This window comes from Xiphophorus hellerii, chromosome 6 (genome assembly GCF_003331165.1).
Source record: "Xiphophorus hellerii strain 12219 chromosome 6, Xiphophorus_hellerii-4.1, whole genome shotgun sequence".
NCBI classification, from domain to species: domain Eukaryota; kingdom Metazoa; phylum Chordata; class Actinopteri; order Cyprinodontiformes; family Poeciliidae; genus Xiphophorus; species Xiphophorus hellerii.
Window position 1 is genome coordinate 28,994,159 of NC_045677.1, and position 18,727 is coordinate 29,012,885.

General features: G+C 40.2%; 2 protein-coding genes across 3 annotated transcripts; both read right to left on the bottom strand.

Annotated features, from left to right (window-relative positions):
- Positions 1 to 2: 2 nt before the first annotated feature.
- Positions 3 to 12,495, bottom strand: tmem71 (transmembrane protein 71). 2 transcript variants are annotated; one of them, XM_032564578.1, is made up of 11 exons: positions 12,305 to 12,495; positions 7,384 to 7,445; positions 6,984 to 7,042; positions 6,351 to 6,396; positions 5,639 to 5,848; positions 4,168 to 4,442; positions 3,878 to 4,090; positions 3,715 to 3,781; positions 3,487 to 3,587; positions 2,718 to 2,767; positions 3 to 2,640 (listed from the first exon to the last, which is right to left on the bottom strand). In XM_032564578.1, the coding sequence occupies exons 3-11, from the start codon at positions 7,012 to 7,014 to the stop codon at positions 2,617 to 2,619; spliced, it is 1,017 nt and encodes a 338-aa protein (XP_032420469.1). In that variant the 5' UTR covers positions 7,015 to 7,042; positions 7,384 to 7,445; positions 12,305 to 12,495; the 3' UTR covers positions 3 to 2,616. The 2 variants fall into 2 exon arrangements, with proteins under 2 accessions (XP_032420469.1, XP_032420470.1); XM_032564579.1 differs by having other exon boundaries at positions 3,487 to 3,548; positions 12,305 to 12,494.
- Positions 12,496 to 13,650: 1,155 nt separating this feature from the next.
- Positions 13,651 to 17,640, bottom strand: ift57 (intraflagellar transport 57 homolog (Chlamydomonas)). Its single transcript, XM_032564549.1, has 11 exons — positions 17,131 to 17,640; positions 16,110 to 16,284; positions 15,891 to 16,009; positions 15,720 to 15,810; positions 15,551 to 15,619; positions 15,342 to 15,464; positions 15,175 to 15,246; positions 14,856 to 14,987; positions 14,723 to 14,785; positions 14,068 to 14,134; positions 13,651 to 13,984 (listed from the first exon to the last, which is right to left on the bottom strand). Exons 1-11 carry the CDS (start codon positions 17,283 to 17,285, stop codon positions 13,803 to 13,805), a joined length of 1,248 nt encoding a protein of 415 aa, XP_032420440.1. The 5' UTR covers positions 17,286 to 17,640; the 3' UTR covers positions 13,651 to 13,802.
- Between the last annotated feature and the right edge of the window lie 1,087 nt (positions 17,641 to 18,727).

The window sequence follows — 18,727 nt, forward strand, 5'->3', positions numbered from 1 at the left end:
GATTGTCTTTAATGTGGTTTAATAGCTTGATAATAAACAGTCTGACAACAGGCAGGAGACAGGAAATTAAATCTAACGTCACAGCGCCACCAAGTGGTCAAATATCCAAGAACACCTCTGAAATCTCTTTTTATAGGAAATCTTTTCAGATTCACATGAATTTAATTTAAACTCCACATTTTTCTTTTGTTTCACAGTTAATATTTAACTCCTGCTGAGCTGCCAGACTGCTTCTGAAAAACAAGTGCCATCACAGCGTCACATTTCCAAGTGCATTCAATCAAAATACAAACAGCAGAACATGAGGAGTGTGAGGCTAAGAGCTTCACACAGATCTAAAGCTTAGAAAGTAAAAAAAAAAAAACTTCCACAAATTTCACTTAAATATGATTTTTAAAAACCACACGTTCTTAAGCTGCACTGTCTGGTTGCGACCAGCAGAGGGCAGCAGAGTTTTGGTCTCTAATAAAAACACAGAGCAAGAAGAGCTGAAGGACAACATGTTTACCAGTAATAAACAGGAAGCTTCCAGAACAAAGTAAAGCAGAGCGCTGTATCAAAAATATCATCGTTTTGTTTCTGGATAAAAAATTTGGCACTTTGATAAAAACGTTTCTGTCGGCTCTTCGGACCACAGCATGATTAGAAGGATTTCTGTGGGAAGATTTTTCATTTTGCGAGCCCTGAACGCATCACGACCTTCCTGACGGTTCCCTGCAGGAAGAACGTCGGCTCTGCTTTAACCTGAAACCGAAGCTCAGCTCTGGATTTCTGACAAATGCTCAGAAAGTTTTACAGTACAGTTTACATTTCTTGGTCTCTGCGTTTCCACACAAAGTTTTATTTTCAATAATAATATCAACATGGAGCCTCTGAAGTGAGAGATTATTTTTAGTTTGAGTGGATTAAAAAATAAAAGCACTTCAGGAGCTCCATACAGAGGCAAGTCCCTTTCAAAATAAAAGATTGCGACAAAGTAAAAACTTGGAAATAAAAACACATGAGAAGTAAATAAATTTATTTTTTCCTAAAATTATCTTCTGAAATCCCTTTTCTCACTTTTGTACAGCTGAACTTTGGAGCAGCTTGGTTTAGTTTTTCTGCAGCCATGAAGGATTTATTACGTCGTTAATAATAAGAATTAAACTTTTATTAAATTTTTAAATATCTAAACATTTCATCAACATCAAGGTTTTATTCCTATTAATCTGTCTGAACAGGATAAAATATATTAATGCAAAAAAAAAAGACTTCTGGAGCTCCATATGAAAAGATGCTTTTCAAAATAAAAGCTTGTGCAAAAGGGGGAACTTCACAAACAATAATTAAATATGTCATAATTTAACTAGAGTAGTTTTAGAGTAGTAATTGAATTTTGCACTAAATTATATCATATTTACAGCTGAATTTATGGAGCAAATCTTCATTTATCAGATTTTTATGCTTTATCATTTGACTGTATTTTAATTGATTTATGTTAGTTTTCATTTTTATTTTTAAAACATCTTGCTTTCACTTATAGCTTATTATGTGGTCAACTTTATTTATTCATTTGTGTATCTTTTTTTAGCTCAGAGATGTTAAATTAAAAGCACTACAGGGGCTCCATACAGAGAGGGGAATCCTTTCAAAATAAAAGCCTTGCCCAGCAGTGAGGACCTGACCTCAGATTTAAACGTAATTTCTGAACAAAATAGATTCATCTGAAATTTAAGTTCTGAGAATTTTGAAGCAGGTTTTGTTTTAATATTTATATTTTTAATTTATGTTTTTCGGGATTTTAGGTTTACTGGATTTAAATTTATAATAACAATGTTTTATTATTATTACTCTCATGCGTCTCCCCTGAAGTTGTGGTTTATTTATTTTTTTATTTTTAAATAAATGTTAATAAATCATCACTCCTCGGCTGTAAACCAAATATTAAATCTTCTGCAGGATTCCAGGTGATTTTTTTTTTACCCCTCCAGGGGGTCTTTGTGGCTCTAGTCGCCCTTATACAACAGCAGGCTGACAGGAAACGGGGAAGACATGCGGCAAATACCGTCGGGTCCAGGAGTTGGACCAGCGACGGCCGCGTCGAGGACTGAAGGCCTCCAAATACGGGTCGCGCTATCCGCTACGCCACCACGACACGCCCAGGATTCCAGGTGATTTTTGTGTAAAATAAAAACCTGAACTTGATTAAAACTTTGTTTGGTTTCTTTCACAGAAATTCCCAGTTGATGATTTTTTTCTGTATATTTTAAACATGATGTGAAGCTTTGCAGCTCTCTGCGATGCTAAGCTAACCGAACGGTTCTCTCTGTGACTCTGAGCTCCTTCAGCCATTTTAAAACCAACAGCAGTTTTTATTCTTTATCTGCTGGTAAAAGTCAGATTATTGATTATTGATTATTGATTCCTGATGACTTTTCTCTCTCGTCAGCCATGATTGTTTCTCTTTCTGTGAATTCAAACCCGGTTAGCTTTAAAAGCCTCCAGAGCTCAGAACCAGTTTCACCTTTTTGTCCAGCTGGATTCAAACACTGATGGAAAAACCAGCAGGAAGGTTTCTACAGAATCCTGTCTGGTTCTGGTTCTGGTTCTGTTCAGGTCCTGGTTCTGTTCTGGTTCCTACTCGTTCCTGGATGTGATGTCCTGAGGGACAGAAGATGAATGTTAGTCGTTTTCTCTGCAGCTCATCGACGATCCGTTCAGATGGTTTCCGGACTCACCTCCGTCTTCGCTCTCCGCCACTCGCCCATCGGACCCGACTTTGTCACGACTGAAAGATGAAAACAAAACATTTCATTTAACAATAGGAAGTATTAAAGCCTCTTATCTTACTGTAAATTCATTTGTTTATTTTTTATTCTGCATCCAAGAAAGAAAATCTAAAAATTTAAGTTTTATTATTGTTTTGATTTCCAAAAATTTAATTATTACTCTGAAAACTAAATAAACTCATCATAAAACAAATCTAATTATTCCTATAATGGTTTTTTTTGTTCGTTTTAGTTTAAAAGTTTTTCTTATTACATTTAAATATTTTAATTTTTATTTAATTTTATTTTACTTCATCTTTTCATGTTTGTATTTATTTGCTATTTGTTTTTTATTATTTGAAAGTTTATTTCATTTTTACATTTTAATCCACATTGTTCAACTTTTAAAAACATTTGTCATTTAATTTTACATTTTCTGTTTTCTATAATATTAAACCTCTCATAATATTGTCAATTTATTTTTTTATTTATTATTTTGATGTATTTATTTTTACTTGTTTTTAATGTTTATTGTTATTTTTACTTTGATTTAGTTTTTTTAAATTAAACGTAAAAATCTTATTTTATATGATATCATTTATTTATTTTATGTTTCTGAATCTATTTTTAACGGGAGTTTGGAAAACGATGTGAAGAACATTGAATCAGTTCTGTGGAGCGGACCCGGACCCGGACCCGGACCAGAACCTCAGAACCGCAGCAGCCCAGTCATACTCACACATCACGGCTGAGATCGTCGCCAACATGGCCGCCGTTACCATGGCGCTCCACCAGCAGGAGCTGCAGGAAGGAAGAAACGTCTTCATCATCTGGTTTGATCTTCAGATCATCATGAATAATAAAACAAACTGGATTAACTGGTTTAACTGGTTTAAGTAATTTAACTAGTTAAATTGGTTTAATTAGTTTAACTAGTTAAACTGGTTTAATTGGTTTGAAGTCTCACCCTGAGTAGAGGACGCTGATGATGAAGATGCTGAAGATGAGGATGAGGAGAGCCTTCATCGTCAGCCCTGAAATAGAAACGAAGTTTCAGGAACCTGAACGTCTCAGAGAGTCAGAACCGGACGGTTTGGGTCACACGTGCAGCCCAGGTGTTCCCGGCTCACCTGGAGGTTCAGGTGCCGCCTGGCAGCAGCTGTAGAAGGCCGGAGGGGGCGGGACTTCAGAGAGGCCGCTCAGTGATTGGGTGAAGCGCTGCGTGGACTGACTGATCTCAGAGCAGATTTCCTCCTGGATCAGCATCTTCCCAGGAGGCGGGGCTAATTCATCAGGAGGAGGCGGGGCTTCTTTGTCTGGAGGAGGCGGGGTTTCGGTGGGATCTGAACCAGGAAGTAGAGTCATGTGACCTCAGCGGCTCATGATGGCAGCGTTGGACCGGGCCGCTCTGCAGACTCACCGTAGGTGAAGCTTCGTCCGTCGTCCAGATCGGCGTTTAGCCCCGCCCACAGAGACTCGTCCAATCGACACGGAGACGCCACCTGCTGGCCGACCCGGGTCCAGTCCAGGTCCGGGTCCAGGTCCAGGTCCAGGTCCAGGTCCGGGTCCTGTCTGAATCCGGTTCCCAGCATGCCTCTGAACACCTTCTGGTCCAGCCATGACTGGCAGCTCTCTGAAACGCCGCTCAGCAGGGAAACCAGAGCGCTGCGAGGTTTCCGCCTGCGCCGGAAAACTCTGAGGACGCAAAGAGACGCCGAGGTCACCGCTCTGTCGCTAGGCAACGCCTCGAGGTCAACAGCTGTCAGGAAAATGATCCAACAGAAGAGTTTCTACACATCTATAACCATCAGACAGGAATGAAGGACAAAACTGTTACATTAATGCTAACAGTTTTCCAGACCTGGAAAATTCCTAAATCCCAGAGTTTTCCAAAAAGATGAAAAAGATGAGAGAGAAATCCTCTAAAAGGATGAAAATAAGCTGCAGCAAGACTCAAAAAACATTCAAAATGATGAAGAGGATGATAAAGTGGCCACAAGGTGGCACCAAACATCCATAATAAGATGAAAAACTGTCAACGTTTGGACATAAAATCACAAAACGAAGCATCACAACAAAAACTATGAGGCTAAAAAAACTTTAGAAAGCAGTAAAAATGAGAAAACGAGTAAAAAAGCAGACAAAGCAGCCAGGGAGCAAATAAAAAAAATGTCTTGATGCTCCTTCAGTTTTAACAGGAATCCTCAACAAACACAAATTATCTAGAGACCCCAGAGGTCAAAACGACTGCTGGGCATCAAAACCAGAAAATAAACTGGAAAAAATATTAAAAATCACCAAAAATAACTAGAGACTGAAAATGTGCCCAAGTTAGCAGCAAAAATCACAGAGAGGAAGAGAAAAGTTCAAACAGGATGAAATGAATAAAAACACAAATCAACTTTAAATTTTTACAGATTAAAAACTAAATGGGTTTCAGTTTAGCAGTTAGCAAGAATTTACTGAATAATGTTACAAATGTGTATCTTCAATAAAGACCCAAATACGGTTCAGAGTGACATCAAAATGTCGTTAAAGTAACAGAGAAAATATAAAAGTAACAAAACAAAAAGAACATTTGAAACTGAAGGAAACATGAAACAAAACAAGTTTCATAAAAACTTCAGAAGTCTGAAACCCGCCAGCAGGGGGCAGCACTCTGCTGCAGCTTTTATTCATCAGTTTTCAGGCCAGCAGCTCTGAAACTGAACCACAAACATCCCATAACACTGACAGTCTCCTAGCAACAGCCGTCAGTGACATCACCGCTGAGGTCACTGAGGAAGAATTTACAGCTGAGTGAAACCTGCTCTGATTGGCTGCTGCTGTTTACCCTGCAGGCCAGGAACCAGCCCACCTGTTCTCACCTGTGTGATGATGTCACACCTCACCTGACCAGGTTCTCCTTGTAGGACACGCTGGTCCTGCAGTCGGTCAGAGACACGTTTCCGTCCTCGTCCAGGCAGAAGCTGTCCTCTGTGACGTCATAGTAACCGTTGGTGAGGAGGCGCGGCGAGCGGCGGCAGCAGCAGGGGGCGCCGGCGTGCGCAGACGGGTAGCAGACGTACGACGAGTCGGGGGACAGGAGGGAGACGTCCGGGCTGCAGGGGGACGAAATGTCTGGAGTTTAATTTGATTTATTAAATATTAAGTCTGAACAGAAGAAAACCTGATTTCATTTTTACTCCTTCATGTTTCAGACAAACCTGATTAAATCTGATTAAACTTCTAACAAGCAGAAACATTTTGACGTCTGTTTTCCTGCTGGGCTCAGAAAGTTGTTTTACTGCCGGTGTTTAAATATTCATAGGTAGATCTGTCTCAACAAGCACAGATTTATTGTTTCTCTCTTTTCTCTCTTTCAGCCAAAAACTGGATGTAAAAGTTTTCAGTCTGTTGATTTGGACTCAACTAGTACAGAGACTTTATAACTAATTTTATTTGTTTTGTTTATTTAGGATGTTTCCAGTTCCAGTACTAAATGTTTATGAATGAGTTCTATAGAACTAGAAAATTATCCTTAATCTTGATAACTGCTGGGACAGATTATCGTCCAGCTGAACTCGTTATGAAGTCAGGTGTGTTTACAGGAAACTGTCTTACCTGTGGCAGGAGTGATTCCCACGCAGCCGCCGTTTTATCGGGGAACCTGAACAACAGAAGAGGTTCGGTTACGTTCAGGAACCAGCAGGTTTCTAAATAAAGACGAGTTTTAATCAGCTGAACTTTCCTCAGTTCAGATACAGAGTCCAAGTTTCAACTCTGAGCAGAACAACCTTAAATCATCTACTGACAGTTAATTTAGCACTAAAGCTGAACCATCTGCTCTGGTTGAAACCAAATTCTGCTAAAGGATCATTTTCTACCAGTTTACCACAATGTAAAGCACGGAGGAGGAAGGATTATGGGATTCACAACAGATTTCACTCATTTTATTTTCATCTGTCTGCAATAAATGGTGGATTTTAGCAGAATTAAAATGTTAATTACAATTAAAACTCTCACTGTAAAGCACGGTGGTGGCAGCATCATGAAATGGTGTTTTATAAATCGGGCAGCATCTCAGGTAATGGATGCTGGGATTGAATTTAACCCAAAAACACGCCTGAGCCAACCGTCTGTTTTCAACAGTGTGAATGGTTGGGGGGGATGTGTGTGTGTGTGTGTGTGAGAGGGTGTGTGTGTGTGTGTGTGTGTGTGTGTGTGTGTGTGTGTGTGTGTGTGTGTGGGACGTACTTGTGACGGCTCCAGAGAAGAACAGAGCCATGTTTGTCCGCTGCGTCTCGTCTGTTGTTCTGTGAAACAGCAGAAACCCGACGCCCAGCGGTGAGAGAGAGCAGAACCGATCAAACACAACCAGAAAATCTTCTGCTTCCTCTCAGATTCAGTTTGAACAGGTGAACATTCAGGCTCAGATTAATGGATTTTCTGCAGAAATGATTACAGTTCATTCTTAATAAATAAAGCCCAGATCTGGAGGGAGTTTCCTCCCGTTAAGTCTCTCCCCTCTCAGACAGACGAGCTAATCTGTGCAGATCTGATCAGACTAAGAGCTGCAGGAATGAACAGAATCTGCTCCAAACTCGTCACAGGAGCTTTTTAAACAGCTGCTTAGTTTTAAAAAGTTTATTTTTACCTTGAGGCTGAGAAGGAAGAAGTTTATCTGCTGCAGTTCTCTCACATCCTGAAGAGGCGAAGCTGCAGACAAACAAGCAGAGGAACAGAAGGAGGCCGTGACTCTGAGCTCATGTTTCCTGTTAACCGTTTATCAGCCGAGCACAAAACTCACAAACTCGTTTCTGACTCCAACAAAACTCACAAACTCGTTTCTCTGACTCCAACAAAACTCACAAACTCGTTTCTCTGACTCCAACAAAGCTACAGACAGTCTGATGAACCTCCAGCAGAGGGTCAAATAAACACAAACTGTCTGAAGTTTCTGAACTTTGAAAGATGCAAACAGATCAGCTCCGTCATGTTAACCCTTGCAAGGAAAAATAAGTTTTCCAAGATGTTTTTTATGCTTATTCATACAGAAAAAGGTAATTAGCATATGGAAGTGAAAACTTTTATGTTGACAAATAGGTTGTGATACAAAAATAGATTTTGACTAAGGTGTTAATTTATTAATTAATTAAAATACATATTTATTGGGCGTGCCGTGGTGGCGTAGGGGTTAGCGCGACCCACATTTGGAGGCCTCAAGTCCTCGACGCGGCTGTCGCGGGTTCGACTCCCGGACCCGGCGACATTTACCGCATGTCTTCCCCCCTCTCCCTCCCCCTTTCCTGTCAGCCTACTTCATGAAAAAGGGACACTAGAGCCCACAAAAAGACCCCCTGGAGGGGTTACAAAAAAAAAAAAAAAAAAATACATATTTATTTACTGTTGTGTGAATTGAAGAGGTGATGATGCACATTGGTCAAGGAGGGAAATTTTCATAGAAGCTAACAAAATGACATCAATAGGAACATTTGTTGAACATAAACAAAAGATTAAATAAATGCCCAGATGTTGAAAGTGTTCAAATATAAGATTCCTAAAGCTGATATTTAATATTTACAATCTTTCACCAGCAGCAGGAATTTTCTGTGGCTCTTTAGTTACATCCAGCGATAACAAACACCTGGATTTATTTTTAGAAAACTAAAAATGATACCGGGTCTGCACCATTTCATCTTTATATTATATTTATAGTAACACACTTGTTTCAGGAGAATGAAATAAGGTAATATTTTAGTTATTATGTTTTTCTAATACTCATTTATCTTTTTACAACTAGGTTAAGAGTTTAAACAGTAAAAGCTGAGTAATTCAGTTTAGGTCAGACTTTCCTCAAAATCTGTAGTTTACAATTAGGATTCAATTTACAGAGAAAAACTGATTTAGTAGAAAGTTCAGTCCAGGTTGGACCAATCTGAGTATCGATGTTTAAATGAAGCTCAGATTCCTCAGAAAACTGTGAAATTCACCTTCAGTTCAGAACCGAACTGGAAAAATTAAATTTTTAATATTCTCACAAATGACTTCTTCTAAAATGTTGTTTTAAAATGTTTTAAGAAGCTGTGAAGCCGTGAAGTCCAAACGTTTTTATGTGGGTCAAAATCATCAATGAAAAGTAAGCAAAGTTTTTTAAAACAGTAAAACTGTGATTTTTTAAAACATGATAAACTATTATTATGTTTAATAATATCAATTATGTTTAATAATGCAATACTTTAAACAAAACATGGAATGTGTAAATCACTGCAGATCCAAAGCTTTAAAACTATTTCTCACATTTACTTTATTAAAATAAAACATTACATTTTGAAATTAATTTTTACATTAAAATTTTCTTTTAAAAACATATTTAGTTTAGAACAAGACTTGCTGCATTCAGTCCAATTTAAAGTTTTCTTTAACGTAAAAGTCTCTGTGGTTCTGAATATCATGAAATAAAAAATAATTAAAAGTCCTGATTTTTATAACATAAATATCTTGTGCCAGTGCCTGACAATGTTTCCCTGTAAGAGGATTTGGTTCTTCAGAACCCGGTCCGAAACTCAGTAAAACAACAAAGCCTAGATTTTATCCTCAGCGTCTTCATCTAGTCTGGGTTTCTAGTGGTTCTGATCCGATCTGACCTGAACCAAAGCAACAGAAATCATTTAAACTCTGGATTTAATTTAACATGGACAGGAAGTTGTTCTGTTAAAGCTAATTTTACCTCAAACTGGTTTCAGAAGGTTCCACATTGGAAACACTATCATTAGGCCTAATATCATCGTTATCCAACCCATGATTAATATCAGCACCACTAATTAAATGACCAGCACTTTCATTTTTAGGTTCATCGTTTTCTTTTGATTTAACCCATCTTTTCACATTTTCAGCAAATTCATCAGTGAACAACATTTTTGCTTTAAACCATATTTCATGTTTTTCTTTCTCCTCAACCGGCAATAAATGCATTAATGAATCATGCATGCATCTTATTTCAACACACAAGTCAATGTACCCATCAAGAGACGTTTGAACTTCTGAAACCAAACCATTTTGCATCAACTCTTGTATCTTTTTCTTTAAACTGCTAGCTTTATTTAGCTTAGCCTTTCTACCAGCTTGCAATCGATCTAACCGATCAGCAATTGCTTTAGCAGAAAGTTTAACCACTCGTTTGCCCGTTTGTGTGTCACAACTGCTGGTCAGAAAGTCCTGGTTGTCAGCAGTAGATGGCGCACTAGCACCCGCTGGTAAATCCACGTCCGCTATGCAATCTTCCATAATAAAAGTCCGTCAGTCAATAGATTGCAACCAGTTAATTGATACAAAGTTAATTGTTCCTCCACTTCAGCAACCAATGCATTGGATTTATGCCATTATGTGTGCACACGTTTAGATTTAGATTCAGATGGCCATCTTACTAAGTGTAGCGCTACACATACCTATTCGATGCATGCATTTCAAATCCAGCAACAAGGAAATCCAGGTGTCCTCCTGAACGCCGATCCTGTCCGACGTCACCCCAGGCTGCAGATGAGCTGATGCCAATCAGCTGACGCTCCGTTCCCAACAAACAGGCTCCGTCTGCGTCCCTCGTCGTAGACAAACGCCATCCAAAGTTCCTTTCCCACGATCAGTTCTTGTCATAAACAATTTTTGACTTTTATGTAGAGGCTAAGCCAAAGCTTTAAGCCCCTGAGGTGGTACACCGGGGTAAAGTTGACACGCCGATCACTTATCCGCTGATTGAAATGAGAGCCGTCCTTGATGTTAGTCCAGTTCATCCATTTATTTCCATGACTCGGCAATCATCATCTTATTTCCTTTGTACAACAAGTCATTCCTCTAACATGTTGTCAACAACACCTCTAACATAGTTCCAGCGATCCACACAGCATTAATTCAATAGCATTGCGTCACGTTAATATTGCGTTGTGTTGCGTTGCGGTCAAAAATTGTTTCCCCCTTTCGGGTGGAACACACCTGTCTTCATTAACACCGCATGCTACCTAAATAGACAGCTGACAGATCATGTGACCCAAACCATTTAGAATACAGAAAGGCATAATCTGCTCCTACAAGACATATTGTGGAAACATGGCAGCAAAAACAGAACAATTCTTCAGGCCTAACGGCCCAAACCGAGCCGGAGAACCAGGACAGTAACGGACCGAAAAAAGATAAAGGAACAACTGAGTGACGAGATAAAATGAACAGAGAGGTTCTGCTGAAACAACATGTTTTTAAAAACCTCATTTAGTTTTAATTAAAGTGAATATCTGCAGAGCGATCCGGACCTCAGTGAGGATCAAAAACTAAACATACTGATGGGAAAACCTCTGAACGTATCCGGCTGCCTGGACGGCCATGTTGGGATATATATATATATATATATATATATATATATATATATATATATATATATATATAATTTATATATATATATAATTTTAAGCTTCTGAAGCCAAGATATTTCTTGGCTTCTTTTCTAGAAAATATCTGAGATTGTTTTCAAACTTTGAGCTTTTTCTTTCTTGGCCTTAATAACGTCAGATTATTAAAAACCCTGGATGATTATTTCTCATCTTCCTTGTGAAACTCTAAACTTCCTCACCAACTGACTCCCGTTTCCTGTTTTCAGAGCGGCTCTGTCCTCTGCTCTGTGTTTGGACTGGTAACGCAAACAGAACCGAGTCAAAGCTGCAGAACAGTCAGGAGTTCAAACGTGCATCCGGGTTAAACTCTGGTTCTTCATCATTCAGGAGTCAAACATGAAGGTTTGATCCATATTCAGTGTAAACTCTGCAGACTCTGGTTTTCTGCAGATTTCTGTTTCTAGTGTTCAGCTCGTTTCCCCTCTATGTGCTTCACATTGGACGGTTCCCGTCGCAGCTTCCCAGCATGCCTTGCAGCAGCATCAGGCTGGGAGCTGCTGATGCTGGAGATAAACGCGTAGCAGGAAACCCAGAGCTGGACCGAACCATTCCAGTTCCCACCAGAACCGGGGTCCATTTGAACTCTGGAGGCTGATCATTTAATGTGTTTACTGTTAGATTAACGAATCTTTAATTATTTATTTCCACTTTGTTGATTTAAAAAAAAAAAAAAAAAACAATGTGATGAAAATAAGATGCTTTTTCTGCTTTTCATAGTTTTAATGTTTAAGTGCATCATCTAAAATATTTTATACTCCTATATTTTTGTTCCCACCGTAATTATCATGGTTTGAATCTATTTTTAGCTGCATCTGTCAGTATTTCCATGATAGCCTTTTTGGTATTTATTTTTGCAAATATAGTTTAAAATAATGTTCCTTCCGGAAATATAATGGAAAAAAATATTTGGGGGTTTTTGTAGATAAAGGGGAAGAACAGGCTGTTATTTACGCAATAATTGTGAAAATATATAACTCTTTAAAGTAGTTAAAGTTATTGAAGGCGGTTTCTGTTCAATAAAATAAAGAGTACTTATTTAAATGTATTTTAATTGTTTTCATGATTTTTTCAGTATTTCTGTTGAATTTGCTGCTCAAATCGAGACAAAAGAGAAAATAACGGGACTGCTGAACTCACCGGTTTGTTTTTCCTCTCGGTTCCTCACCGGAAGTTCTAATAAATCCTCTTCCTCCCGTAAAAACTTCCTCCCTTTGTTGTTTCCTTTGGTTTTTATGATGTTTAACCAGGTTTCGGTTTTTATCAAACCGAGCAGAAGTCTGTCTGCCTGACTGTCTCTGCCTCGCCTCACCGGAAACAGCAGATGATCATAGAAAAACAAATCCAGCTTCCGGTCAGAACCTTCAGAGTAAAAGCACAGAGAATTCTTCTTCTTCTTTGTGATTTTTACTGGCGGGTGACATCTAACGTCAGGATCTATTATCGCCATCTACTAGTGTGGACCAGAGTATCTCCCTTTAATCTTATATAATCCTGTTTCCTTCAAAAAATTATAACTGCTTTATTTATTTTATGTTTAATTAATATCTTATTAAGTTTTAATGTCTCTAGATCATATTTCCTAATTTCTTGTTTTAGCTTCTCTCTACTTACTGTATATTTTTTCACAATGAAATATTACATGTTCTACTGTTTCCATATCTATACCACGCTCACATCCACCTGTTGGATGTTTACCTATCAAATGTAAAGTTTTATTTAATCCGGTGTCCGAGCCGCAATCTTGTCATCACTACTTTTCTTTTCGATTTTCTCCTATTATTTCCATATTCCCTACTTTCTTTTGTATATGAAATAAATGATGATATTTAGTTCCTTCCTCCCACAATTGTTGCCATTCAGATTTAATTTTGCTCTTAATAGTTGATTTTAGCACAGATAATTTTCTATGAATAAGGTTTTTATGTCCTTAAAAAAGTTTGAATGAATTACTAATTTGCTTATGTTACAAATTCGCTCCTATAGTCCAGCCTCCTACTCGTATTTTTCTGTTTTTCTTAATGCAGTTTGAATCTGCATGCTTATATTTATATTTAAATTAGATTTCCCACTGAGACAAAAAAAGATATTTCTACTTATAAACTACTCAAACCTCAAACTCTCATTACTTACAAATTTTCAAATGTTTGGGCTTATTTAAAACGTATTTTTTGTAGGCTTTATTTTACATAATGTATTTCTCATAAAAATGTCTATTACTTCTTTAAAATCTCCCGAGTATTTCAGGAAATCATCTTGTTTTGGTGAAGCAGGTGTTTTATTTTGAAGGTGTCAGCATCCTGTTTTGGCAGTGACTCAGGGGTCTTGAGGAGTTTTGGTTGACTTTCCGATACAATACCAGCTGAAATATTGAGGAAATTTTCTTATTTCTCTGTTTTCAGCTTTTATCAGGTTGAAATGTTGATTTGGAAGCAGCAACGGTGACATCTAGTGGACATATTGTGTAATAACTAGCTTAACCATTCAGAAAAAGATGTTTCCGTTTATTTAAACAAGAAAAGTATCAAATATATAAAACAATTCAATAAATATTTGTATTTATGCAATAAAGCACGTATTTGACAGATGAGCTGTTGGGACTCCAGGTGCCACTGTGAGGAGCAGAACCTCAGCGGTGCTAGGTGAAGGTTCCGGCAGCAGAATCAGGGATGTTGGTGGCGTGCATGTCCCGCGTCATGTTGGACTTCTCCTTGAGCTTGGCCTGCAGCAGCGTGTGCTCCACCACGCCGATCCTCACATCCATCTGCACCACTTCCTGCTTCAGCTTGGTGAGGCTCTGCTTGATCTTCACCACCGGAGCTGCAGTCCAGACGGAGACACAGAGACACAGGAAGGAAATGGGTCGGACATGTTGGGGAGGGAAACGGCTGATCAAGCCTCACCTCCATCAGACATGCTGCTGCCTTTGTCCTCCATCTCCTGCTTCACCTTCTCCAACTCCTCACTGATCTGAAACGGACAAAACATGATGGTGTGTTCACTGACTGATGGTGTGTTCACTGACTGATGGTGTGTTCACTGACTGATGGTGTGTTCACTGACTGATGGTGGTGTGTTCACTGACTGATGGTGTGTTCACTGACTGATGGTGTGTTCACTGACTGATGGTGGTGTGTTCACTGACTGATGGTGTGTTCACTGACTGATGGTGGTGTGTTCACTGACTGATGGTGTGTTCACTGACTGATGGTGGTGTGTTCACTGAATGACAGTGGTGTGTTCAATGACTGATGGTGTGTTCACTGACTAGTGACGGTGTGTTCACTGACTGACGGTGTGTTCACTGACTGATGGTGTGTTCACTGACTGATGGTGGTGTGTTCACTGAATGATGGCGGTGTGTTCACTGACTGATGGTGTGTTCACTGACTAGTGACGGTGTGTTCACTGACTGACGGTGTGTTCACTGACTGACGGTGTGTTCACTGACTGATGGTGTGTTCACTGACTAGTGACGGTGTGTTCACTGACTGATGGTGGTGTGTTCACTGACTGATGGTGGTGTGTTCACTGACTGATGGTGGTGTGTTCACTGACCTCAGCCAGGACTCTGGTCCTTGTCATCACTCCAACACTCGCCTGCCTGTAGCGCTCCTTCGCCTGATGGAAACAGTCCGATCAGCTCCCGGTACCGTTGACGGTTTCTGGTTTGTGGGTCATTGGGTCTCACCTCGCTGAGCCGGGCCTGAGCGTTGCGGTATTCCTGGATCAGCGCCTCCAGCTGGTTGTTGATGTATTTCTCTCTGCTGCTCACCTTCTCCAGAGTTTTCCCGATGTCCTCCTGCAGCTTGTCCAGGTAGCTCTGCAGACACACAGGACAAAACACGGCGGGGTGAGAGCCCGACCAGAACCGACCGTCCAGAACCAGGTGGGTTTGTCCAGAACCAGCTGGACCGTCCAGAACCAGCTGGGTCTGTCCAGAACCAGCTTGACCGTCCAGAAAAAGCTGGACCGTCCAGAACCATCCGGGTCCGTTTGGATCAACCCACCTTGGTGTCTTTGAGTGACGACTTGATTCCGTCTCGGTGCTGATGCATCTGGTCCAGATGGATCCTCCAGTCCTGGAGAAGTGGAGCAGAGTCAGAACCAGAGTCAGAACCAGCATCAGAACCGAACGGGTCGGCTGCGACTCAGGTGAGTTCAGGTGAGTTCTGACCTTGTTGTCGGTCCTGATGGTGACCTTGAGCTGCGGCAGAACCCGCTCCACCTCCAGCCTCCACTCGGCGGCGTCCACCGTGGACTCCAGGATGTCGTCCGGCTTGGAGCTCGGTTCTGCTTCCTGCCAGAACACAGAACCGGATCAGAGAGAGGAAGTCGGGTTCAGACTGACAGGAAACTCTTTTTCTTCTTCTTCTCTGGTCTCACAGCGTGAGCGTTACGCAGCTTCAGCGCCTCCAGGTCCATCACGTTCTCCTCCTCATCATCGGCTTCCTCCTGAGGTCAGAGACACAGTCAGACCCGTCGGACCCTCCTGACAGAACCTGCGGCAGTATTGGGTTCTGATTCATCAGAACCACTTGGTGAATAAACCTACAATCATCTCCTCCTCCACCTTGCTGAGCGTCAGCTCCGCGTCGTCGTCCATCATCGACTCTTCCTCTGTGTTTTCTGCAGGGTAGTTTGGCCTGGAACAGAAAACAGGAAATGAAATCCTCCCACATCCTGTCGGGTCAAAGGTTGGGTGGATTTCAGGACCGGTTGGTACCGTCTGAAGGTGAAGCCTCTGTTCTTCAGCGCCTCCTCAGCCAGACGGTCCAACACGAAGCAGACGAACTCACCGGAGCCCGACTTCAGCTTGGAGGGAGGGAAGTCCACCTTCACGCCCTGATGGACACAGAGAGTCCAAAACTTCTTCAAATCGGCAACAAAAACAAACCCGAACCGATCATTTTCAAAACCCGTCGTTTAAATCTGCTGGACTTACGAAGGCTCTGAGTTCTGCCAGGATGTTGGACACGGTGGCGTTGGGCTCGTCGTACTCCTGCGGCTCGGTGAACCGCCGCCCCGCCACGTTGATGAGCCAGGCAGCGATGATGGTGAACATGTAGAACTGCTCGCCGGGGTTGGACACCAGGTACGGACTGGAGACGAAATAATGCCTGGCAGGACGAACCGAACACGATTAGAACCGAAGGAAACTGAGACAGAACCTGGAGCTTCACATTAATATATTCAGCCCAGAACCAGAACTTCTCCACACAATTTCCTTAGTCTTTTTAAATTTACGGTTAGTGTAGATCACAGAAAAAAATGAAAATTATGTAGACACAGAGGAGTACATTTATGCAAAAATCTCAGAAATTTCTAAATTAATTTAACATATTTATAATATAATAATGCATCTTATTTGTTAGCATGTTACATAGTAAAAAACCAACAAAACAGTGACTGAAGACTTTTGTCATCCAGTTTTTGGTAGAGAAAAGAAACAAAACTATAAATTATGCAAATGGGAATGATTGAGTTCATCTTCATTTATCATGTGATTCATTGATTTATTGGTTATTGCAACAAGCCAAGAAAAAATGAAAACAGATGTAGAAAAAATAAAATGTTAATTTAGTGAGCTGCTTGTTAACTGTCTTCATTTATGCCTAAAAATTATAATATAAAACTAAAGATATTTTCTGACAATATAAAGTCATTTGCAACAAAAAAAATTCCAAGAATCCTCGATATTTCAGTGACATGTTGAGGAGATCACAAATCAGAATGTTTTCCAAAGTGGTAAATCCGGGATCTTTTCCTGGATCAGAACATCTCCATGTTTTAATGTTCTAATGAACCTAAAACAAACCTGCTTCATGTTTATTAATATTTAAATGTCATTATGGTCTCTAGTTCTCCATATTTTCTCTCTCATCTACACCTTTTATCTGCTTATTTACTCCTGAAATAAACAGAAAGCTGCTCTTTATCAGCTGTGGTACACCTGTCCGTCTCACCTGGTCAGGCTCTTCATGTTGTGTTTCACCAGAACTTCCTCCTCGTAGTTGAGCAGCTTTAGCTTCTCCAGAAGGTTCTCCATCGTCACAAACCCCCGGTGAGCCGCTCCGGGGCCCCGGTCCTCTTCCTCTCCGCGTCTTCCCTCTTCAGCCATCCCGGAGACTTTTGTTTAAAAATTAATAATGGTAAAAACAGCTAAATGAGGCTCGGAGAGTCGGGTCGTGGCCTCCTTGATGCTATTCTTATCCGTTGCCAGGGCAACAGAGCTCTAACCGACGCAGCAGTGGATGTGGCTAATGTTAGCTGCTAGCAGTTAGCTGCTACCCGTTTTAATCTTTCGGTCCAATTTTAAATATATATTAAATATTTCTGTTTTGATAACGTTTAAAAGTCTAAACAGTATATATGTGTTCCTAATAATAAAGTCAAAGAATCGTTTAAAGACACCAGTTTGTCACGGCGGAGAAGCTAAACAGGCTTCCTTCTTCTTCTTCTCTTGTTTTACTGCCGGGCTGCAAAAACTGAAGCTGCACATCGCCGCCTGCTGTGCAGGAGTGTGCAACGACACTCCTTTATCTTTTAAGAGTAAAATTTCACTTTAATAACAATAAAGAGCTAAAGAAAATAAAGTCTTTCATCACCTCCCCTAAAAAAGTAAATGAATAAAAACGTGCCCTATTAAAAAACATGGCCACTGTTCCTTAGGTTATCTCATATTAATATTATACTAGAAATAAAAATATTGAAACATGTTTTAATGCTCCCTAATACATTTTTGATAACTAATTTTAAGTTTATATAATAAAGTTACATGATATTATTCTGCTAATAACTGCATGCTAAAATTCAGAAAGGAGATGAAAGAAGATTGAAATTTGACTGCAAATCATTTTAATTCAATCAAAACACTAAATTTTGTTCTTTAATTTTCATGTTTTTGTCTGATGTAAAATTAGCCCTTAACTGTTGTTATTTTTCATACTATGTCTGGATTTTAAATTTTTATTACTTCTCTTTATGTTATTTTTTTTTTATTCTGCAGCATCATTGTTCTTCTATAAAGTATTCTCCAGTGATTCCTCACACCTTCACACGCCTTCAGTGTGTGTGTTCATGTGTGTGTCGGTGAATAATTCATGCCTCCTCCCCGGCGGTGCAGCAGGAGGTGTGCAGAGGGAGGGAGGGGGTGTTTGTTTTATCTGCTGGCTGCTCCCTGCCTGCTTGTCTGAGCTTTTACTGACAGGCTCACCGACAGCAGCGCCGCCTCGCTGACAACACCTGCTGAGCTGCAGCCTCACCCAGCGGGGTGATGATGAGAGCCCACAAAAAAGAGAACCATTCTACCAGGTTCACACATTTTTACTGGAGGCAGTAAAAATGTTTGATTAAAAAAATATAACCTAAAATTCTGGAGCTCAGTGGAAACTCTGCCCCCTACTGGGGAGAGTTATAACCAGTTTGAAGCCCAAGCTACATTAGGTAACTGTTCTTGTATAACAAAGAAGTTTTGGAGAGAGGATATCAGCCTTATATGAGTCTATGGTGTGGTATTAGGGACAAAATTAAGACTATTGCGCACCCAGCTGCAGATATATC

Bases quoted from the DNA above. Each gene is read 5' to 3' on its own strand.
- ift57 (XM_032564549.1), bottom strand. From the start codon at position 17,285: ATGGCTGAAGAGGGAAGACGCGGAGAGGAAGAGGACCGGGGCCCCGGA. The intron at 16,285-17,130 runs GTGAGACGGACA...TCGTCCTGCCAG, and splicing joins AACATGAAGAGCCTGACCAG to GCATTATTTCGTCTCCAGTC. The intron at 16,010-16,109 runs GTAAGTCCAGCA...TGTGTCCATCAG, and splicing joins TGGCAGAACTCAGAGCCTTC to GGCGTGAAGGTGGACTTCCC.
- tmem71 (XM_032564578.1), bottom strand. From the start codon at position 7,014: ATGGCTCTGTTCTTCTCTGGAGCCGTCACAA. The intron at 5,849-6,350 runs GTAAGACAGTTT...GTCCCCCTGCAG, and splicing joins GGGAATCACTCCTGCCACAG to CCCGGACGTCTCCCTCCTGT. The intron at 4,443-5,638 runs GTGAGGTGTGAC...TTGCGTCCTCAG, and splicing joins TACAAGGAGAACCTGGTCAG to AGTTTTCCGGCGCAGGCGGA.